At 44.1% G+C, this 25,120-nt stretch overlaps 1 protein-coding gene across 2 annotated transcripts; it reads left to right on the top strand.

Annotated features, from left to right (window-relative positions):
• Nucleotides 1-25,056, top strand: LOC306970407 (T-cell immunoglobulin and mucin domain-containing protein 4-like). Of its 2 annotated transcripts, none has more exons than XM_079566386.1 (7): nucleotides 1-45; nucleotides 236-574; nucleotides 20,630-20,674; nucleotides 20,744-20,853; nucleotides 23,011-23,083; nucleotides 23,196-23,224; nucleotides 24,929-25,056. In XM_079566386.1, the coding sequence occupies exons 1-7, from the start codon at nucleotides 6-8 to the stop codon at nucleotides 24,932-24,934; spliced, it is 642 nt and encodes a 213-aa protein (XP_079422512.1). In that variant the 5' UTR covers nucleotides 1-5; the 3' UTR covers nucleotides 24,935-25,056. The 2 variants fall into 2 exon arrangements, with proteins under 2 accessions (XP_079422512.1, XP_079422511.1); XM_079566385.1 differs by lacking the exons at nucleotides 1-45; nucleotides 236-574 and adding exons at nucleotides 18,168-18,307; nucleotides 18,619-18,957.
• Nucleotides 25,057-25,120: the final 64 nt, after the last annotated feature.

Genomic DNA, 25,120 nt, shown 5'->3' on the forward strand with positions numbered 1-25,120 from the left:
GAAACATGAACTACTGGAACTACTGCAGCCTCCTCCTGCTGACAGGTACAGGACCCGGACTGAACCAGGACTGGACCGGGACTGGACCAGGACTGAACCAGGACTGGACCAGGACTGAACCAGGACTGGACCAGGACTGAACCAGGACTGGACCAGGACTGAACCAGGACTGGACCAGGACTGAACCAGGACTGGACCAGGACTGAACCAGGTCTAACTCATGTCTCTTGTCCAGTCTGTGCAGCTGAGGTGGTGGTGGACAGCGGTCAGAACGTCACTCTGAGATGTTCCTACACAGTCTCTTCTTCTGGACCTTTGAGAAGCTGTTGGTCTAAAGGAGAACTTCCTTCCCGTGGGATGTGTGGAAGAAAACCACTCATCTCCTCAGACGGACAGAAAGTAACGAAGCGAGTGTCTGAGCGGTTTCTTCTTCTGGGGCCGCTGGATCAGGGCGACGTGTCTCTGACCATCCTGAAGGTCTCTGTGGAGGACGCAGGGACGTACGGCTGCAGGGTGGACATGCCTGGATGGCTCAATGATCTGAAACTCCACATCACACTGGAGGTCAGACAAGGTACAGACTCAACTGTGTCATGAGCCTCCACTAGAACCACAACACAGTCTTTACATGTTCATGCTTTGGTGGGAGTCTGTATGCCAGTGCAGCCAGTGCTGCCCTGGGGCTGACTGTCATGACTGTGGTGAAGAGGGACAGACAAATGTAGGCACTGTAAGTAAAGTTTATTTCTAAAGTGCTTTTCACAGATATCATCACACAGTGCTGTAAAAGACAAACCATATGAAAGTGTTTGAACAAGTCTGTGCAGGCTCTCATTCATCCAGGAAGTCACCTTGTGACCACAAGAGCCTAAATTTGTGTCTGTGAATGTAAGTGAAAGGTACTCACTCAACCAAACCCAGTCCAGTCGACAACATGCTTCACAAGCCCCTCCCTCTGCTCTGATGCAGCCTGGGGCTCCGGGCTCTCACTGAAACAAGGCCCCAGGGCTGAACGGGGCCATTACATCGACATACTCTGGGTTTTCCCATCAGCCTAAAAGTGGAGATGGGTTCCTATTCTACTACAGTGTACTGCAGTGTACTACAGTACTGTTGTACACTACAGTACTACAGTACACTGCAGTACTGTTGTACACTACAGTACTACAGTACACTGCAGTACTGTAGTGTACTGTAGTACTGCAGTGTACTGTAGTACTGTAGTGTACTGTAGTACTGCAGTGTACTGCAGTACTGTAGTGTACTGTAGTACTGTTGTACACTACAGTACTAGAGTACACTGCAGAACTGTTGTACACTACAGTACTACAGTACACTGCAGTACTACAGTGTACTGCAGTACTGTAGTGTACTGTAGTACTGTTGTACACTACAGTACTAGAGTACACTGCAGAACTGTTGTACACTACAGTACTACAGTACACTACAGTACTGCAGTGTACTGCAGTACTGTAGTGTACTGTAGTACTGTTGTACACTACAGTACTAGAGTACACTGCAGTACTACAGTACACTACAGTACTACAGTACACTGCAGAACTGTTGTACACTACAGTACTACAGTACACTGCAGTACTACATTACACTACAGTACTACAGTACACTGCAGAACTGTTGTACACTACAGTACTACAGTACACTGCAGTACTACAGTACACTACAGTACTACAGTACACTGCAGAACTGTTGTACACTACAGTACTACAGTACACTGCAGTACTACAGTACACTACAGTACTACAGTACACTGCAGTGCTGCCACTGCTCCTGACAGGTTTAACACTGAGGGATGGGTCAAATGCAGAGGACACATCGGTGAAAATATCATCTTCAAATACTCAGTACTTTTATCGCGTGACAACATACAGAGACTTCAGGCTCCTCGGATCCAAACTCTCAATAATGTGAATAATGAAGAGAAGATCTCCAGGCCAGATGTTGTAGATGAGACACTCCCATAACAAGTGAAATATCAGTCATTTACATTTTCAAAATAATATTAATGTTACAAAGACCAGATCAAATGTTTGGGCCCTGCAGAAATAACGCCTCAGACCCACATACAGGAAGTACCACAGCTTCTATGAACCGAGTCTTTCAGCTCTACTTTAAGGGATTTTAGTTCTTTCTTCCAAACAAAAGTCTTCCAGCTTTCTGTGACGCGCTGCTCTTTGGAGGTTTATCCACAGCTTCAATGAGCTTGGACACTGTGGAGCTGTGATTCAGGCGGTGTGTCTTCATTCACAATTTATACATTTATTTATACATTCTTTGTTCGACCATAGAAAGGTTCCCTGGGCCACTGTTTGTTCTCCAAACAGACCTTTGCTCATTTTGGCCAAAAAGCTCTAATTGAACCTCTGTTTTTTGTCTCCAAAATATATGGGGACTGTCATCATCATCATCCTCATCATCATCATCATCCCACTGTAGATTGTTTTGGCTGCATTGAGGTCAGTTTGGAGAAGAAGGGGCACTTCATGAAGAGAACATCTGTCCAGCGGTTCATCCTGGAGGTGGTCAGGCCTCCTTTGGGGTTGTGTTGCAGCCTGTGGCACAGGGAACAATTCTTAGGATGAATGAAGAATGTATTAAAATAATTTAGAAAAGCCATTTAAGATGTGATACTTGACATATTTGGGTCTACGAGGTATTCAGTCTGCAGGTGCCCAAACTTCTCCCTCGCGCTCCATCATTCACATTATTAGATCTTTGAGCCCAAACTGTGACATGTCATGTCGTTTCCTTTTGTGATTCAGCCGCAGAGCCGACGGCCTCCACGGTTCCCGAGCGCCTCTTTACTCCAGGTAACACTTTCTTCACCTGAGAGCCAGATGAAACAGTAAAACAATTCAGAGAAAAAACAACTTTATATTATAATATTCTTCTGTTTCCTGTCCCGCAGATCACATGACCAGCTCAGACCCTGTGACCAGCCCTGAGGAGCTCTGGACCCCCTCCTCTGAGACCAAGGCTGAGGCGCACGAAGTATAACACTGTTTAACCTCTTAACCCCCACATCAACCCAGCACAGGTTCTCCAGTTTGGCTTTACCCAAATCTCAAAGTTTTATGGAAACAGTGTCAAGACGAGGGACGAAAACGAGGATGAAATACAACCAAAAAAGTGATGGAAAAAGCAACAACAACAAAAAGAGCGACAAAGAAGCAACAAAAACGTGCTGGAAAAGCAACAATAACACGATGAAAAGGCTACAAAAACATGGCTGTAAACGGACAAAAACACGACGAAAACACGAAAGAAAAGAAAGGAAATAAAGCAATGAACAAAGCAACCACGACAAAAAACAGTTCACGATCAGTTTTGTAGGTCTTAGCTTTCAACTGAGGCGTTACTCTGGCCTATGGGCTGTAAGCTCCAGTCGGGAAGCTTTTAGATTTGGGTAAAGTCGAACTGGATCAGCTGTAAAAACAGACTATTTCAGTTCAGTTTGTTGCTCTCAATGAAAGGTTTACTCACATTTCTTCTTGTTGCACATTGAAGTTAAAGGGACACTACAGAGTTTAAAAATGTTAAAACTAAGTGTTTTCATCCCTCTACATGTTCAGCCATGTCCTAATGTGTTGAATGAGCTCAGACCTGTTCACCACAACTGCTTGTCACTCAAAAAGGTGTTTATGCCGTCATGCATGAGCTTAATATAGAAGGTGCAGTTACACTTAAGACTTGAGGTGGCAGTAGTGAGTAAAAAATGGCCAACTTGCATCTGTCTCTTTAAAGGGGGGGTATTATGCAAAATCGACTTTTTCAAGCTTTACATCATGTTATTAAGTCATTCCCTCATTAAAACCATGCCTGAAGTGTTGCCTTGGCACATTCACGTATTTTCGAGTAGTCTGTAAAAACTCTGATGGCGGCCATTTTAGGGATAAAACGCCTGATTCCTTCAGGAAACGCCTCCGACCTCCAGGATACGCCTCCGACCTTTCGTCACCAGCCGAGTAACCAACCACTGCTCCTCAGCAGAACCCCCTCCCCGCAGTGTCTAGCCCTAAGATGTAAACAGAGTCATAATGGAGGATTAGCTCCATGTGTTGTGAACCGGAGCCACAGCAGACTTTTACAAAGACACATCAGTGTTTCTGTTACCGAAACACCCAGGATTAAAACCGGTGACAAGAACACTTATTTCAGTGTCTGGTTCTGCGCTGGGCCTTGATGATGCACAGAGCCTCCGGAGAAAGCTAATGCTAAGCTAAACCTCGAGTCATCACGTGAAAACGAGAAATATGCACACATAAAGTCAATAAAACCACCACACACATAAAGAACCGTTTAACAATGATCACACACGGAGCCTGCCTTGTTGATTTGGAAGTTTATTGCTCACATTTCATCTACAATGGGTCATAGCCGAGTGGCTTTCTCCCGGAGCTAACAAGCTAGCCGCGACAAGCTAACGGGAAAATTCACTGAATACAAGCAGCATATTATGCGTTGAAAACGTCACTAAACAGGCAACTACTCGAAGCAGCCTTTACGATGATCACACAATGAGCCTGGCTTTACACATTTGTGGTTTATTGCAGACTTTTCATCAACAATGAGCTGTAGTCGATTATAACAAGCTAACGGGTAACCTCGAAAAACCACTGTCCACCTGCACAGATAATGTCCGTCTTTTGAATCGTATGGGCTCCTGCAGATCCTGGTGTCGTCCATGGGGGTATAGTTAGAGATCCATAGGGCATGGCAGATGCAAAGAGAGAGCCTCCAAACAGCAGTTATTTTTCAGGCCAGAGCCCCTTCCAAGCGTCCGGTGTGGAAGGTTCGTCTCCAAATAATATCCTGTGTGGCCATTGTTCACAAAGTGATAAACAGTAGGTCCTTTCCAACAATAAAAATTAAAATGCACCGATCGTAGTTTCAATACTGTTGAGACAATGAGCGCAGTGTTGTGATGCCACAGACAGCGTGTGGAGGGGGCGTGTCGGAAAGGGTCAGAGGTTCTTAAAGAGACAGGGGCCTATTTCAAGTCATTTGCTACGGCCATTTTGAAAGAGCAATTTTATACAAGGCAGTTATTCTAATTTACTGCATTTACAGACCAACAGAAGGTTTCGTCAACATTGTAGTGTGATATAGACTGGTGCTATGTGGCTGAAAAAAGCAGAATACCCCCTCTTTAAAGGATCTTAGCCATTCCAAAGTTAAGTATAGGCATTTATATGATATATTGTACCTCTACCACTATGGAGCACTCATTTGTGATAAATATAAGTGTTTTCTGGAGGTATTTTTCGAACCCGGAAGACACAACGCTTCGATTCAGTTAACTCCGCCCCCTCTCTCCGCACATACAACTTTACCGTAATATAAATAAACAACAATGAGTGAAGTTACTTCACGATGCAGTTATAAGGAGTTGACATCTGCAACACAGCTTCATAAATGGCTAACACACATGCTAATATGCTAACACACAAGCTAACCCGCGTTTGGACTGACTCACCCTCTGGTCCATCGCTGTTTACATTATGGGACTCGCGTTGGTTATAAAAGTTAATCCACTTTGGTTCAGGTGAAGGTTCCCCAAACATCCATCAGAGACAGTCACAGAAAAACAATATTTTGGTGAAAGTCGCTGAATCCAGGAGAGAAAAACAGCTGAGTTGCCTCTTCTTGAAAAAAGTTGAACAAACTCCTCGTCCTCGTAGCCAAACGCGCTTCTTTTTCAGGAGGATTACTGAGAGCTGCGTGAATGAAGCCACAAACCACTCTGGGGGTGTTTTTGATAAGGAAATAGCATAACAACATGGCTAAAAGCTCTAAAAAGTCGATTTTGCAGGATATAGGACCTTTAAGATGTTAAGATCCAACTATGCAAAATATATATTTTTTTTTTTTCTTACAATTTTCCAACCGGTCTTAAACTTTTGGTCAGGACTGTATCATCATTATTATGATTATTATTATTATTATTATTAGATGCCTCATAATGTTTAAAAGACATGTGCATAACACTCGGTGGATCCGTGTCACCCTGGGTGCTGTTGTTCAGGGCTGAACATCATATGGTAAAGCTGAAGAAGGATTTGTGGCCTGACAGAAGCACGTTTGGTCTGATGTTTCAGGAGACCCTCTGGTCCACAGTGCTCTTGCTCTCCATGCTCCTGCCTTGGTTCTGCATCACCACAGCAGCCATCCTCCTCCTGAGTGAGTCTCCACACTGACGCTCATTACATCAGGATCACTTTCTTTTCTTGTAGAGTAGACTTTTCCTCCATTAGAGATTCGGACTGTGTTTAGCACATGTGGTTCTGATCGCAAATGCAGAAGAGTCGACATTAGTGCAGCGTTTTCTTCTGTCACTTTGTCAGACTGAGCTTCTGAGAGGAAACCAACATCTGTGGACCTCAAGATGTTATTTAACTCATGCTGTCAAACATTTACTATTTTTATTAATCACCCCTAGTAAAGGTCTTGCACACAGTTTAAACTAGCACTGGGTGTAACACACCTGTTAAGTCTGCATCGATGCAGACTTAACAGGTGTGTTACACCTGAGAGCCGTCCCATGAGCAACACGTACCAAACGACATCAGTTCCGTGTTTACTTAGGAGCACTTAAGTGTTCATTTGAACAACTTTATTGTCATATGACATTTATTAATGATAAAGAAAGCGACAGTGAGACTTAATATGATTTTATTGTGAGCTTGAAGAAGCTAAAACATATATAATGTAAATTCGAGCAATTGTAATCTGGATTACTTTGTAAACTCATAAGGGAACTTTTTTTTTTATTTAAAAGTATGATCTGTGGAACTTGTGATTTTGGAACATTATGGTCTGTGCACAGCTCCATGTTCTCTGTTGAGTGAACGTCAGAAGGTGCCCTCACTAAGGCCCGAGTGGAAGGGTGTAGGGGAAGGGAGGAGGGAATGGTTCCGGAAAGGCCCGGGCGTTGTGTTTTCGCTTTTAACTTTTTGAACACTTTTCTTTTAGGTCTGAGAGTCTGAAGGTCTGAGAGTCTGAGAGTCCACAGGCTCGACCTACAACCGAGAAGGCCACGAGAACCAGGTCTAAACCAGGACTACAGCAAGACTTAACCCGGACTAAGTCAGGTGTACAGCAGAGGTCCATGCAGTGGTGAAAATGGCTTCTTTCAGCTCAGGGGGCCTGTGAGGGGCTCCAGGCTTTAGCTGTTGTGTAATTGTTTTTGTTGTAGCCTGGCCTGAGGTGTGTTTAAGATGAACCAGGCGCCTGCAGTGTGTCCTAGATGCTGCTGCAGTGCCTGGGTCAGGTGGGCATGGTGGGCATGGGGGGCATGGTGGGCATGGTGGGCATGGTGGGCATGGTGGCGCTCACAGCTGAGTGGCCGATGATTGGGTCTGATTTCTGTTTTGATCTGAAAAGTGCTGCCTTCTTCTTCTCTTTTCTCACCACAAAGATCTACTTTAGATCTGTAGAAATGTGTCAGATTTGACACTAAGCTGAGGATGTGTCCAACTTTTAGGCTTAAATAAGTTGTTTATTATCTATTTGAATCCTAAACTGTAAGAGTCCATCCTTTGCTCTGATGGTGAGTGGGAAAAACACAAATGTGTCCACCATAAACAGTAACATAGTCGTATTCACGAACTCTGAAACAAACACGAGGCGCTGTGTGATCTGAGGCTCCGCTCGGTTCTGTGACTTGATTCCAGACGCTTTACTCCGGCCACGGCCGATTATCCAGGCTGAGACGCTCTTCATCTTAAAGGAATAGGCCACCGTTTTTACATACTAAGATATGTTCTTACCTCACTTTAGACGTGTTAATATATCCCCGTCTGGTCTTTGTCCGTGCGCTCTGTCACGCAAACGGAGCACATACGCAGCCTCTCCCACATGTCACATAGCTCCAAAAAAGCTCACGATAGAAGCTACCAAGCTCTTCCACGTGTTCCCTATTTAAATAAAGTTACGTGAAGTGTTTTCATGCGAAGTATATTTACACAGAAATGTAACATGTCGATTTTATAAGCAAATAAAAAGGGGGACTATATTGTGAGGCGTAATGATACGAGGAGCACAGCGTCCGCGCAGTAACTCCTAAAGACTTCCCCCGCTCACTTCCGTCAATAACCTTTAGGAGTTACTGCGCGGACGTTTTACTCCTCGTATCATTACGCCTCACAATATAGTCCCCCTTTTTATCTGCTTATAAAATCGACATGTTACATTTCTGTGTAAATATACTTCGCATGAAAACACTTCACGTAACTTTATTTAAATAGGGAACACGTGGAAGAGCTTGGTAGCTTCTATCGTGAGCTTTTTCGGAGCTATGTGACATATGGGAGAGGCTGCGTATGTGCTCCGTTTGCGTGACAGAGCGCACGGACAATGACCAGACGGGGATATATTAACTCGACTAAAGTGAGGTAAGAACATATCTTAGTATATAAAAACGGTGGCCTATTCCTTTAAACACACCTGCACTATGTTCTTCATCATCTGCCAGATGTAAACCCTAGCATCGTCGCTAGAACCTGACATGTTGCAAATGTTCATTCATTAACATGCATGAAGTAAAGAACTAGAATGGTTTTAAAAGGCTGATTGTCCTGCTCCTCAACTTCAGTCTCTGCGCTGGTCTGGGCTCCACAGGCCGACTGGTGCAGCAGTCGGACCCCTGGGGGACAGTGGACATGACCAAACAGAAGAATGAGAGCTTTCTTCTTTCCTTAAATGTACAATAATCAGCATCCAACTGAACTTAGCATTACAACACAGGTTTGACTTCACACTTCATACTATAGTACTATGGTTTACATGTTTTGAATGTGCTTTATACGCCGGTTACAAAGTCATGTGGACACTATTATAAATGTATGTGTCCAATTTATTTTGAGGCGTCTCGAGTTCTCTAGTTCTGGAAATTGATATTGATATACTTTCAGTACTTTTGAATTTATATACTTACAGTACTTTTGAATGTATATACTTGCAGTACTTTTGAATTGATATACTTGCAGTACTTTTGAATTGATATGGAAAATAAACAACTCATCATAATGGCAAAAATCACGAGTCCAGTTTCTCTGAACTACACTGACCAGTGAATGTTTCCCCTTTCCTCTCACAAGACAGTTTCACAGAAAGATTCACCTTTCAAAATGTCAGAAATATTAGATGCAAATACAAAGTTATTCTTACTGTATGTTTTATTGTGTGTAGAGACAAAAAAAACACATTTAAAAGTTCAAAACAATACATTATGTAAACATCTGTGGGCAGCTTAACTAAATATTTTTTCGTCTACTATAATGTGTGCTGTTAAAAATGAAATGAAAAATCTTGTGACATTTGATCTTGGCCCATCCCTAATATATATAATATATAACTTACATTAACCTACATTAACTTACATTAACCTACATTAAATTACATTAACCTACATTAATTTACATTAACCTACATTAACTTACATTAACCTACATTAACTTACATTAACTTACATTAACCTACATTAAATTACATTAACCTACATTAATTTACATTAACCTACATTAACTTACATTAACCTACATTAACTTACATTAACTTACATTAACCTACATTAACCTACATTAACTTAAATTAACTTACATTAACCTACATTAACCTACATTAACTTAAATTAACTTACATTAACCTACATTAACCTACATTAACCTACATTAACTTATATTAACTTACATTAACTTACTGTGACACGGAGGCACGAGCGGGTGGCGGTGGGCGGATAAAGAATTCCAAGGAGGCAGTCTGGTGGTCCGGTAGCCGTTTTTTTTATTTCATTTTCTTGTGCAAAAACAATAAAGTGCACAGTGCAAAAATAAAGTGCATCAGAGGTTTCATATGTCGCCAGCAGCAGCCTTCTCCAGAGTGAGGGGACCCCGGGTCTTAAATACCCTCCCACTAAACTGGGTAAAACCATAAAAACTGCCAGGGTGTTTAAAATGACATTAGCATCTAAAAACACATTAAAATCCTCTGATAAAACCCACAACCATAACATAAAGAAAAGAAACCCCTCACTATACAAAACTCCCAAACAAAACCACCTAAATGAACCAACTAATCCTAAACCCATTAAAACTTGTACAACTACCCCCCGAAGCTCGTTCCTCTCTTGGTCCAGCCCGGAACGCATTTCAGCGGCGTCTGGTCCCCCGGGGAATCTTTTGCCCAGACGCCGCCAACCTGGACACAAGAGAAGCGGTGAGTAGTTGTACACACACACACACCTACACATTCACACCCACCAACACCCCCAACATTCACCGCATGCACGCAACACCTAAAACATCAACCAATTCTAAAAACATGACACATACAATTGCACAACTCCAATCTTATATGTCGTGTTGCCTCCGCAGGACCGGCCGCCATCACCGGAGGTGACGTACCCCGACCGGACCTACGGGGCAACAATAAATCTTTTAATAAATAATTTTAAAAACGACAATCGTGTGCAATTCTTATATGTGCAAATTAGCGTGTTTCAAGTGCAGTGTGCATAAAAGTGCTGGGAATATTTAAAGTGCAGTGCGTGTAAAGTGCAAGTGTGCAGTGACGAACAGCCTGTTCGTCACACTTCCCCCTCCCTCTCCATGGCGAAGCCTCAGTCTTCTGTGCTCCTGGAGAGACAGTCAGCTACCACATTCGACTTGCCCGGCCGATATTGGACTGTGAAGTCGTAAGGCTGCAGCGAGAGGTACCACCCTGTGATGCGATTGTTGGCATCCTTCATCCTGTGCAGCCATTGGAGAGCCCGGTGATCCGTTTCCAGCACAAAGTGACGTCCAAGCAGGTAGTATCTGAGAGAGTCAACAGCCCATTTTACTGCCAGGCACTCCTTTTCCACTGTTGAGTACCTGGTTTCACGGTCCAACAGCTTCCGACTGAGGAAAACAACCGGTCTCCTCTCTCCTTCCTTCTCCTGGATCAGGACAGCTCCCAGCCCGCTCTGTGAGGCGTCCGTCTGAAGGGTGAAGGGCTGACTAAAATCCGGGCTGTGGAGGACTGGTTCTGTGCAGATGGCCTCCTTCAGATCCTTGAATGCCTGCTCACACTCTTCCGTCCAGCGCACTTTGTTTGGGGCTGCCTTCTTCGTCAGATCAGTTAACACCGCAGCTCGTTCAGAAAAGTTTGGCACAAATTTTCTGTACCAACCGACAAGTCCAATGAATCCCCTCACCTTCCTTTTTGTGGTGGGGACTGGGAACGCCCGGACAGCCTCCATTTTGTCCACCTGTGGCTTGATCCTCCCAAAGCCAATAGTGAAACCCAGATACTGCACTTCCCGGTGGGCCACTGAACACTTCCGGGGGTTGAAGGTGAGACCAGCTGCTCTGATCCTCTGCAAGACCTCCTGGAGGTGGTGTAGATGTTGTTCCCAGGAATTACTGTACACGACCACATCGTCCAGGTAGGCAGCTGAGAACTCAGACACATCCCGCAGTATGTGGTCCATCAGGCGCTGGAAAGTCGCTGGCGCCCCTTGCAGACCAAATGGCATTACTTTAAACTGGTACATACCAAATGGTGACCTGAATGCTGTCAGCTCCTTTGCTTCTGGGGCCAGTGCCAGTTGCCAGTAACCTTTACTGAGGTCCAAGGTGGTGATATACGCCGCTCCTCCCACTCGCTCCAACAGATCGTCGATCCGTGGCATTGGATACGGGTCAAAGTTGGAGATGGCGTTTAGGTACCTGAAATCAATGCAAAATCGCAGAGAGCCGTCCTTCTTGGGTACCAGTACGATGGGGCTGCACCATTCGCTACTGGACACTTCAATGATTCCCAGCTCCAACATAAGCATGATTTCTTTTTGTAAAACAGGCACCAACCGCTCCGGTATCCTGTAGCTTCTCTGACGCACCGGGGCATCCTTCTTCAGGCGTATTTTGTGCTGCACCAACGAGGTGAAGCCAGGGGTCTCCTTGAACAGAGACGGGTCGAGCAGTGGCTGAATGGATTCCTGCTGGGAGGGAGAGAGGTGGGAGAGGTCAATAGCAGAAGTTTCCTCAGCACCGGTAGGGAAATATTTCTCAGTAACCTCTTCGTCCTGCACAACCCGGACCAACAACTGCTGTGCAGGCTCCTGACGAACATGAAACTCTTTAAGCAGGTTAACATGAAAAACCTGGTGCTTCTTTTGTCTATCTGGCATATAGAGTTCATACGTTACATTCCCCACCTTCTTAGTAACGTCATAAGGTCCGTGCCATTTCGCAAGCAGTTTGTTGTCACTCGTTGGTAATAGTAACAGTACCTTTTGGCCTGGGCTGAAGACTCTCTCTCTTGCTTTTTGGTCAAACCAGGTTTTCTGGTGCTGCTGCGCCTCCCTTAGGTTCTCCTGCGCCAGTGCCGCCATTGCCTCCAGTCGCTCCCTCATTTTGATGACATACGCGATGATGTTGTCGCCTTCATTCTCCGTCTGCTCCCAGTAGTCCCTCAGGAGGTCCAGTGGCCCGCGCACCTGGCGTCCGTACAATAGTTCGAAGGGGGAGAAGCCGGTCGATGACTGTGGGACCTCCCGGTAGGCGAACAGAAGATACGGTAGCCACTGGTCCCAGTCAGCGCCTGTGCTGGAAACAAACTTGCGCAGCATGTGTTTCAAAGTCTTGTTATAGCGCTCTACCAGCCCGTCCGTTTGGGGGTGATAAGGTGTGGTTCTGATCCCCTTAATTCCCAACAGCTGATAGACCTGCTTTAACAATCTTGACATGAAATTGGTACCACAATCTGTTAGAATTTCTTTTGGGACACCCACCCTGGAAAACAGCTGCAACAAACAGTTAGCAATTTGTTTAGCTTTAATTGAGCGCAGCGGAAAAGCTTCTGGGTATCGGGTGGCATAATCACATAGAACCAAAATGAATCGGTTTCCGGTCGAACTTTTCTCAAGTGGGCCCACAATGTCCATGCCAATTCTTTCGAATGGGGTACCAATTATCGGTAGAGGTTGTAACTGGGCCTGAGCGACTCCTTTCCCTGCTGTCAATTGACACTTCCCACAGGACTTACAAAATTTAGCAATTTGTGTATACATGCCAGGCCACACAAAACGACTGCCCACTCGGCGCAGGGTTTTTTGAAAAGCCATGTGACCGGCCCAGGGGATGGAGTGGCCCAGTTCCATAACCTGTTGTCTGAACTGGTGCGGTAATGCAAGGGCTTCAATTTTCTCATTAATTTGATACAAAATGCCATTTTTGATAATGTATCTGGCACCATCCAGACGTTTCGTTTCCCCCTGATTGGTCACATTTTCAAACCAAGATTTGAGAGACGGGTCTTGTTTCTGAAGTGCACCAATATCTGACGGGATTTCAAACTCCACTGGACTAAGTGGTTTAGCCAAGTCATCATTTTCTCTGGGGGCCCCTGCAAACTTCTCTTGCCTTCTCTGGGTTCTTGTCTTTCTAAGCTTCCCTGGCTGAGCTTCAAACTCTTCCTCCCAGAAAGGCAGTTCTTCAAACATAGCCTTTGCTTTATGAGCTCTGGTGAGGACATTGACAGAGTTAACTGGTTCAGCAATTGGCTTTTGAGAAACAGGATTAAACTTTTTTCCTGTCAGGTGATTTTGAGCAATAAGATCAATTAAGGTTGGAACATCGTTACCAAGAATGACATCAAACGGCAAATTTTCTGCCAGGGCCACGTTAAGCAAGTAAGTTTGCCCTCCAATGGTCATATAAACCTCAGCTGTGGGGTAACCATGCTCATCTCCATGAATACAGCTAAGTGGTGTTTTGTCTCTAGACCACCTCTCCTCTGGGACCAAACTGGACTGGATCAGTGACTGAAAGCAACCAGAATCCAACAGTGCTTCTACTTTTTGGCCATTAACTAGCACAGGTGTTGTGCGCCCCCCCGCTTCTATATTTGGTACTGCAGTTTGTCTTGGTACAGCACACAATAAAGACGGTTTAGATTTTAGGGCTGGGCAAAAATGCTGTGTATGGCCCAAGTTGTTACAGTTGTAGCACCTAATATCTTGGCGCTGTGTCCAATTTGAGGATTTTTTTGATGGACCTGATTGAGACTGGTAAGATGGAGATGGCTTACTGTTATTACCCCCAGGGACCGGACCACACCCATCACCCCCAAAGGACTTACTTGACTGGGTGAAGCGGGGCTCCCGTCCGGAGTAGTCAACTCTGGTCCCTTGGCGTGCAGACAGGAAGGCCTCTGCCAGACGGGCAGCTTCTTCTGCACTATCTGGGTCACGTTCCCGGATCCACACCTCGAGCTCTGGACTGACCATTTGAAGAAACTGCTCCAGAATAAGTCTCTCCAAAATGACACTTTTATTCACTTTTTCAGGTTGGAGCCACCGGTGTATCAAGTCCTTCAATCGCACGTACAGCTCCGGGGGCGTCTCATCCTGCTCAATTTTTAGTGACCTGAAGCGACGCCGGTAGGTTTCTTCTGTTATTTCGTACTTGGCCAGAATTGCGTCCTTCACCTTATCGTAGTCGTCCGAGTGCCGAATGTCCATCAGCACGAAAGCGCTGCGTGCCTTCCCAGTCAACAGGGGAACCAGACGGACCGCCCACTCTTCTTCTGGCCAGCGACAGGCCATGGCCATCCTCTCGAACGTAATTAAAAAATGTTCAATGTCGTCTTCTGGCATCAAAACAGGAAGTTTGGGCTCCCTCTGCGGTCTGTAGCCATAGCCGCCGCTGCCGCCCGGGTCTGGCCCATCTTCTAGGTCCTCTTCTTCATAGTCACGAGAAGGCTGTATACCAATTGTACGTCTTCGCACATTTAGCTCAGAGTGCTCAGACGGCTGAACTTGCTGCTGCTGAATCTGCTGGAACTGTTGTTGCATAACCTTCCAGCGCTGCTCCTGCAGACACATTTCTTTCTGTAGACTTTTGTCTCTGGCCTCCTGGTTTTCCATCAACGACCTAACCAGGGCCGTCAATTCCTCCACTTCATTTTTAGGACCACCACTAGACGTTGCAGAGCCAGACAGTGTAGCATCCCCGTCATCTGGCTCCGTTTTCTTCCCTCCTCTAGTATTCATGTTGGTTTTTTGTACTCACAGCGCTGAGTAGGACTTCTGACACCAAATGTGACACGGAGGCACGAGCGGGTGGCGGTGGGCGGATAAAGAATTCCAAGGAGGCAGTCTGGTGGTCCGGTAGCCGTTTTTTTAATTTCATTTTCTTGTGCAAAAACAATAAAGTGCACAGTGCAAAAATAAAGTGCATCAGAGGTTTCATATGTCGCCAGCAGCAGCCTTCTCCAGAGTGAGGGGACCCCGGGTCTTAAATACCCTCCCACTAAACTGGGTAAAACCATAAAAACTGCCAGGGTGTTTAAAATGACATTAGCATCTAAAAACACATTAAAATCCTCTGATAAAACCCACAACCATAACATAAAGAAAAGAAACCCCTCACTATACAAAACTCCCAAACAAAACCACCTAAATGAACCAACTAATCCTAAACCCATTAAAACTTGTACAACTACCCCCCCAAGCTCGTTCCTCTCTTGGTCCAGCCCGGAACGCATTTCAGCGGCGTCTGGTCCCCCGGGGAATCTTTTGCCCAGACGCCGCCAAGTAGTTGTACACACACACACACCTACACATTCACCCCCACCAACACCCCCAACATTCACCGCATGCACGCAACACCTAAAACATCAACCAATTCTAAAAACATGACACATACAATTGCACAACTCCAATCTTATATGTCGTGTTGCCTCCGCAGGACCGGCCGCCATCACCGGAGGTGACGTACCCCGACCGGACCTACGGGGCAACAATAAATCTTTTAATAAATAATTTTAAAAACGACAATCGTGTGCAATTCTTATATGTGCAAATTAGCGTGTTTCAAGTGCAGTGTGCATAAAAGTGCTGGGAATATTTAAAGTGCTGTGCGTGTAAAGTGCAAGTGTGCAGTGACGAACAGCCTGTTCGTCACACTTACATTAACTTACATTTACTTACTCTAACTTACATTAACTTACATTAACCTAAACTAACTTACATTAAATTACATTAACCTACATTAATTTACATTAACCTACATTAACTTACATTAACCTACATTAACCTACATTAACTTACATTAACCTACATTAATTTACATTAACTTACATTAACCTACATTAACTTACATTAACTTACATTAACTTACATTAACTTAAATTAACTTACATTAACCTACATTAACCTACATTAACCTACATTAACTTACATTAACTTACATTAACCTAAATTAACTTACATTAAATTACATTAACTTACATTTACTTACTCTAACTTACATTAACTTACATTAACCTAAACTAACTTACATTAAATTACACTAACTTACATTAACTTACATTAACTTACATTAACTTACTTTAACTTACATTAACCTACATTAACTTACATTAACTTACATTAACCTACATTAACTTACATTAACCTACATTAACTTACATTAACTTACATTAACCTACATTAACTTACATTAACCTACATTAACTTACATTAAGTAAGGATTAAACAACGAGGAGCCGTGCATTCGACGGTTATAATGCACGACGCGGAGTCAAGAACACCACGACGCGCAGCGGAGTGGTGTTACTCCGCGAAGTGCATTATAACCGTCGAATGCACGGCTCCTCGTTGTTTAATCCGCTTATACCATGGTCCCACAAACGTAACATTTATAATAAATATTTGTTTCATTTACTAAACTCACTAAATATGCCAGACCACCGGGACTATTTTATGTTGGTTATTAGCCGGTCACCGAAGGCTCGTCTCAGGGCGAGTCATTCTCCGCAGTTACGAGGATCTCAGTCAGGCGCAACCAAACAACATAAGCACACGCTGCATCGCCAAAATCACAACACAACAGGACTAACCCGGCACTTTTCCGTGGAAGTAAACACCGATGTGCGGCACTCGTGGGCAGGAGCTGTTTCACTTTTACGCTGTTTAATAGATCCATGTTTTTAACCTGAAGCTAGCTAGCTAGTTCAACGAGCTCAACTGTTTATGGAAACAGCTGCGGTGGAGTCCGCTTACACCTGGCCCCCACGAACTGAAACTTTTATGATTGACTTTACTAATCCAGACAAATATGTTTAAATGCAGGATCATTTTATGTACGCCTGAAAATCATGAATAGTGCCTTAACCGTTTTCAATAGAAATGTAAAGCTCATATGTTATTAACAGTAGCTAACCTAGCTGCTCACTCTCCTCTACTTCCCATTTATCAAACATTTTGTTTTGGCCCAAAACGTTGAAATTAAACAAAATCCATCTCATACGTTCTTGTCAGTCACTAATTACGTGTTTATCTGATTCAGCTGTGTCATGCGTTGCTATGGCGACGCCCACAGCGGAGTGATATCCCAGTGATTTAACTACCGGACTACGTGTGCGGTTATACGAAAATAATGCACGCTTGTTAGCACCCACCAGCCAATCAGAATCGAGTATTCACCCAGACCATGGTATAACTTACTTTAACTTACATTAACCTACATTAACTTACTTTAACTTACATTAACCTACATTAACTTACATTAACTTACATTAACCTACATTAAATTACATTAACTTACATTTACTTACATTAACTTACATTTACTTACACTAACTTACATTTACTTACATTAACCTACATTAACTTACATTTACTTACATTTACTTACATTTACTTACATTTACTTACATTAACTTACATTAACTTACATTAACTTACATTAACCTACATTAACCTACATTTACTTACATTTACTTACATTTACTTACATTTACTTACATTAACTTACATTAACCTACATTAACTTACATTAACCTACATTAACCTACATTTACTTACATTAACTTACATTAACTTACATTAACTTATAACTGCTATTATGATGTAAATATTACACTTTAAAACAAGAAGAATAAACGTGTGAGTCAAAAATTGAACCTCTAGAGAAAATAACGTTTTTAAGGCTGAAAAAGGAAGTGGCGACAGGAAACTGGACCCGAGACGCTGCGGTTTCACGAAAGAGCAGAATCAAACACGACTGTGGTGACTTAATCCTCCACTACTGAAACGTTTCACCTGTTTCCAAAGAAGCACAGAGGAGGCGCTGAAGAATGGACTAAAACGAGTCCTGGTTAGACCTCAGCTGGTCTGAGGGCGGGGCGGGGCGGAGGCGGGTCTTGGTCCAGTGACGTGGTTTGGTTTAAAGCTGTCACTGCCTCAGAGTCATCACAAGAAACATGAACTACTGGAACTACTGCAGCCTCCTCCTGCTGACAGGTACAGGACCCGGACTGAACCAGGACTGGACCAGGACTGGACCACGACTGAACCAGGACTGATCCAGGAGTGGACCAGGACTGAACCAGGACTGAACCAGGACTGAACCAGGGCTAGACAAGGACTAAACCAGGACTGAACCAGGACTGAACCAGGACTGAACCAGGAGTGGACCAGGACTGAACCAGGAGTGGACCAGGACTGAACCAGGACTGAACCAGGACTGAACCAGGAGTGGACCAGGACTGAACCAGGACTGAACCAGGACTGAACCAGGACTGAACCAGGTCTAACTCATGTCTCTTGTCCAGTCTGTGCAGCTGAGGTGGTGGTGGACAGCGGTCAGAACGTCACTCTGAGATGTTCCTACACAGTCTCTTCTTCTGGACCTTTGAGAAGCTGTTGGTCTAAAGGAGAACTTCCTTCCACTGGGATGTGTGGAGGAAAACCACTCATCTCCTCAGACGGACAGAAAGTAACGAAGCGAGTGTCTGAGCGGTTTCTTCTTCTGGGGCCGCTGGATCAGGGCAACGTGTCTCTGACCATCCTGAAGGTCTCTGTGGAGGACGCAGGGACGTACAGCTGCAGGGTGGACATGCCTGGATGGTTCAATGATCTGAAACACCACATCACACTGGAGGTCAGACAAGGTACGAAGTGTCAAGAATGTTAGATAGACCATAGACAGGAGGCGCTGAACTTTGTGGCAGTTTTTGTTTCATGTGGATAGAGATGTTCCCCATAAAGCAGCTCTGATGGCTCCAAAGCAGCAGCAGGATTCTTTCTAATAAATGTGAACAGTCTTTTCTGTTCAGTGTAAGTGTGTTTCCTCCAGCCATTAGCCTCAAACAATCCAGGGGTCTATTCACCTGAAACAAAACCTGACACAAAGCTCAGCCTCTTCTCTAAGGTAATGAGTACTTTATTGTCCTCCAGGGGCAGGAGCTTTTAAACCTCAACATACTGACAATTGATGTTGAAATTAATCATTATTTGGAAGTGATTGGATTCACAAACGTGTCTTTTTTATCTAATGACTGAACGTCCCGTCCACAGTGCTAACAACTAAAAACATCCCACGACAGCATGGTGGCAAAGCAAAGAACTCGTTTCTCTACAAAAAAAAACAGAAGGGGGAAAGTTACTCAATCACTTTATTGCATAAAAAGCACAGACAGAGCTCTGTCCTGCAGGCTTTAGTGCAGGAGTCACACATTCATGTTCCGAAATGAAAAAAAATTGTCGAGCAAAGGTCCGGAACATACAGGGTTAATTTGGTTATATGAGTATTTTTAAGTCTTTATTTAATCTATTACTGTGATTTGAAAATAATGCAATTAATTGAATCCTTTTATTGTAAGTTTGCGCTCCTATAGCAGAATACACATCACCTCTGTTATATCCAGTGTGCTGCTGCGGATCGAAACAGCCGCGCTATTTGCGTATTACGATCGCATGTACATATTTCAGTAGGGCGTCCTCCGCTTTTTTTTTTAGCGAGCCGTATTTCAGTTTGAAACCATTTCTAAAAATGTCCAAAGTATCATGAGGCTCAGATGTAGGACTTTCTCTTCCTGTTCCTCTGGGCTGTAGTTTACGGCTCTGCAGTCAGGGAGGGAGCGCTGAGAGTGCCCTGTTTAGTGACCTCTGCTTTAGCGGGACTCAGTAGGGCCCCTCTGACTCTGACTCGCTGAGCGGAGCTCATGGCGTCTTGGATGGGTCTGCCTTGTAACCCGGACAGAACTTTGCAAACAAGACAGAACTTTGTCAGCAAAAACAGATTTTTAAAAAATGTAACCTGATCATTATTTCGTCATGACTTGAGCCACAAACCTAATAAATTATTCTCACGGCTGAAAGTCTTGGCCAACATCACACAAATATTTGTATATCCTACATTTGTCACCACTTTCGGACGCTTTTATGAGAGGCTAATGTGAGAAGATCTCACACTTTGACCATTTTTGTTTCATGTGGATTGTCCCTGAAAAAAAGAAAAGAAATATTAACATTAGACCAAGAAAACCCAAAAAAAAATCTGCATTTGAACGGTTACCATAGAAACCAGCAGGGGATTTTCAGCTGCTGACCGTCTCATTTTTAAACAATAGACTCTTCATAATGTTGTGACATCACAGGAACACAAACTATTGAACCCAGTGCTTTGCCACTGAGTCACTCTGTCAGACAAATGAACAAAGCTCTCCCGTTTGTGACACGGGCCCTCCGGCAAAGGCACATTTATTTAAATGATTTAAAACTATGTCAAATAGTTTGTTGATTGGAGTTGTGAGAGTGCGATTATGTCCATTTGTGTTCCAGCCGCTGAGCCCACCTCCTCCACAGCTTCACTCGGCACATCTCCAGGTAACGCTCAAAAACCAGAGCCCAGTCTGCCCCGAGGCGACCCCTGACCCCTCTGCTTCCTGTCCTCAGATCACATGACCAACTCTGACCATGTGACCCGCTCTGACCATGTGACCCGCTCTGACCGTGTGACCAGCGCCGCGGGGCTGTGGACTTCCCCCTCTGGGCCCGAAGCAGAGGTGAACCACTTTACTCACTGACCTTATGAAAACAATAATGTATCGTTTTCACAAATACATGATAAATGTGATCAAAATCCATGAAAGGAAAACCTCCCTCCAGGAATGGCTGACCGGGAGGTCAATGGAGGGCCAATACCCCGATGCCTCCCCCGGGACACCTCTGGTCCCACAGGCTCCAGGCCAAATGAACGCCTTTGCAGAGATGTTTTGACACAGGGCACAGCACAGTGATGTGAGGCTGTGGTTGTTTCCTGTCACATGTGTGATGTCCTGGGCCAGTCCCATAATGACCCAGAACACTTTCTCCACTTGAAACACAAACCTCCCAGGCCTGTAGATCCTTCTGTGAGCTGCAGCTTCAGCCCTGCAGGAGGAGAACCCGGTTCAGCCCGCTCCTCCTTCAGCAATAATGAAGTGGACCACGGTGGTTCTGGTCAGGGGAAAATAAGTCTGATGAGTATTACACTGGTGATCAGCTTTGGAATTGACACAAATAACACACGTGTTGTGTTCAGAGCTCATCATACTAACTCCGTGTGCTGCCTCTGTGTGCCTGCTGAAATGGCAGTTGTGATGTGATTGTGGTTGTGCGAGTGTCGTGCGCTGATGATGAACAGCTGAATCAGCCTTTTCCGTTCTGTGAATTTGACATTTGGTGGTTTGGGGTCTTCTCCGTCTGAGTCAGACCGAAACATCTGAAGTATCTCACGTTTAGATCGAGGTTTTCAGTGTTTCCACAGTTCAGCCGTGTTCTGGTAACAGCCCAACATGAATCACACACACTAATGCTCTATCAGTATATTGAGACTCAGTGGCTGCACACGGATCACCTGAGGGTTTGCCCAGTGTGAGGGAAGGAAGACTCAGAAGGACGGTTGTACAAAGACAAATAAAAGAACCGTAACATACATTTGAGCTGAGCATTACATTGGTAACACAGTGTGGCTTTAGAGGACAGGGGGTAACACGTAGGTTAGCATACATGGGCGTTAGCATACACAGGAGCTAGCATACACAGGAGTGAGCATACACAAGAGTTAGCATACACGGGAGTTAGCATACACAGGAGTTAGCATATACAGGAGTGAGCATACATGGGCGTTAGCACACACAGGAGTTAGCATACACAAGAGTTAGCATACACAGGAGTGAGCAAACACAGGAGTGAGCATACACAAGAGTTAGCATACACAGGAGTTAGCATACACAGGAGTGAGCATACACAAGAGTTAGCATACACAGGAGTTAGCATATACAGGAGTGAGCATACATGGGCGTTAGCATACACAGGAGTTAGCATACACAAGAGTTAGCATACACAGGAGTTAGCATATACAGGAGTGAGCATACACAGGAGTTAGCATATACAGGAGTTAGCATATACAGGAGTGAGCATACACAGGAGTGAGCATACACAAGAGTTAGCATACACAGGAGTTAGCATATACAGGAGTGAGCATACACAGGAGTGAGCATACACAGGAGTTAGCATATACAGGAGTTAGCATATACAGGAGTGAGCATACACAAGAGTTAGCATACACAGGAGTTAGCATATACAGGAGTGAGCATACATGGGCGTTAGCATACACAGGAGTTAGCATACACAAGAGTTAGCATACACAGGAGTTAGCATATACAGGAGTGAGCATACATGGGCGTTAGCATACACAGGAGTTAGCATACACAGGAGTTAGCATACACAGGAGTGAGCATACACAAGAGTTAGCATACACAGGAGTTAGCATACACAGGAGTTAGCATACATGGGCGTTAGCATACACAGGAGTTAGCATATATAGGAGTTAGCATACACAAGAGTTAGCATACACAGGAGTTAGCATACACAGGAGTTAGCATACACAAGAGTTAGCATACACAAGAGTTAGCATACACGGGAGATAGCATACACGGGAGTTAACATACTCAGGAGTTAGCATACATGGGAGTTAGCATACATGGGAGTTAGAATACACAGGAATTAGCATACACAGGAATTAGCATACACAGAGTTAGCATGCACTGGAGTTAGGATACACGGGAGTTAGCATGCACAGGAGTTAGCATATACAGGAGTTAGCTGCAGGGTGAAGATTGCTGAATCACATTTTAGTGACTTCTGTGACACTTTGATGTGATGTTCCAGATGGTCAGAAGCTCCAAGGTGCTGATGCTCTGTCTGCTGCTCTCTCTGGTCTGCATCATCACCGCAGTCATCGTCCTCCTCCTGGGTGAGTCTGAGCCAGGACTAAACCAGGACTACACTTGGACTATACCAAAACTAACCCTGGGACTAAACCAGGACTAAATTATATTGTAAATTGTTGTTGTTTTTTTCAGTGAGAAAATGGCGTCTCTTAAAGAAAATGTAAGTCCTTCTCCTCACTCCTCAATCATGTAGTTAGTTGTGTTTTGCTGAGTCGTGTTTCTGAATCAGCGTTTTCCGTTAGTGACTGTGACATTTGGGGCTGAGGGTCGCTCTCCTCTTCTGCTTTGACTCAAACTAAAACTGTAGCTTTGGTGTGAGCCGGTGTCTCCTCGCCGCTCTCCTGCCCTGGTACTGACGTGTCACTCTGCTGATTCTCGGTTTGACGGCAGAGTGGTTAGCCTTTTCACCTCACAGCCGCAAGGTCCCATGTTCGTAGGAATTCTCAGACACCCATTAGATTTAAGGCTCATTCATACTAATAACGTTTTGTTCTTGCACCCTGAGCTGCAGAACAAAATGAAGTCGCCATGGAACTGTCGTCAGTTACATAACGTTTCCATGGCCACAAGGCAAGTGACTTCATTTTCACAAGACGGAAGTAATTCCGTCTTGTGAAGTATGGATAGGCCTTTAGAGTTTAGCAGAGTTTGCCTAGTGACCGTGTCTGATCTTTAACACCTGTGCACTGGTGTGTGTAGCTGCTGTCTCTGTGATCTTGGTGATCTCGGTTACCAACTTTGGCCCTGGAGATTTCAAAGTGATACATGAATAACGAAACATTGGCTGTCTGTATCAGGGTAAGGAGGACCCTCAACGTCCAAGCAGGGCCCCCTGATATTTCATTTGAATCTGCTCGTCTCTACCAAACCCAGAATAACAAATAAATCATGCAAAAACTATACAATTGTACATGAAAATGTTCTGTAGTTTGATATTCATTGTTTCTTCAAATTACACAATTAAAAAAAAAAATCACTCAAAAAATACATTTTTCATAAAAAGTTGCTTTTTTGTTGTTGTCTGAAATCTGTTATCTTACATAAAAAAAAAAAAAGATTTATTTTCGAAATATAATGGGTGGTTCAACTCCACTCTCCCAATTTGTATAGAAACAGACGGCATCTCGTCATAGAAAGGGGCGTGGCTTCGCCGAGGGGGAAAATAGAATCTTTTGAGAAACACAATTTTTCACTTTTTTTAGCCATTTTCTGGTGGAATATCAACTTATTTATCACATAAATAAAGTCAGGTGTAAATCAGGCCCATATGGATATTTTCTCACAACACATTGTTCAGTAGAAGTGAAAAAACGGCAGTTGTAGCTCGCGCTAGCTAACCGTTAGCATTAGCCCGATGCTAACATGTAGCATCAAGTTAGCATTCTCCGTTTTTTTGTTATGTATTTATGGGCTGTTGAACCACTTTGCTCCTCTCCATCTCTTTGTATCTTTATTTAGTAGAAACTATGTTCATAATTCAGCATTTGTTGCGTTTTTGAATAATTAGAGAAAGTTTAGATTTTTTTCAAAATTGTTTTCCCCCTTAACTGTTTTCCAACATGACCATATATGGGCGATTCCAGAGATGCCGTCTGTATCTATAACACTATGTCCATTATGTGATTCTCATTGAAGACATTTAACTCTGAATGAACACATGGGGAATATGTTTTATGTTTTATATTTTAAATTCTTCCAAATTGTCAGTGTTTATTCTAGGCTTCTCAATGAGCTTCATGAAATAAAACTAATACACAAAAAAAGGTTTACGCATTACCTTTGACCTTTGACCAGTGCTGTCTGTTGTGGAATATTTAATATGAACATCGGTTTTGTCACTGAACCTGAACCTCTTTTGTTTTAGGTCTGAGAATCTGAGCCAGGTGCAGTTCAGCTCCTCAGCCTCAACTTTACACCTCCAGCAGAGGGCGCCACCGGAGGAGAACATCTACAACTGACCCAGGACCAGACCAGAGGAAAACATCTACAACTGACCCAGGACCAGACCAGAGGAAAACATCTTCAACTGACCCAGGACCAGACCAGAGGAAAACAT

Source organism: Gobius niger (genome assembly GCF_951799975.1).
Source record: "Gobius niger genome assembly, chromosome: 11".
Lineage (NCBI taxonomy): Eukaryota > Metazoa > Chordata > Actinopteri > Gobiiformes > Gobiidae > Gobius > Gobius niger.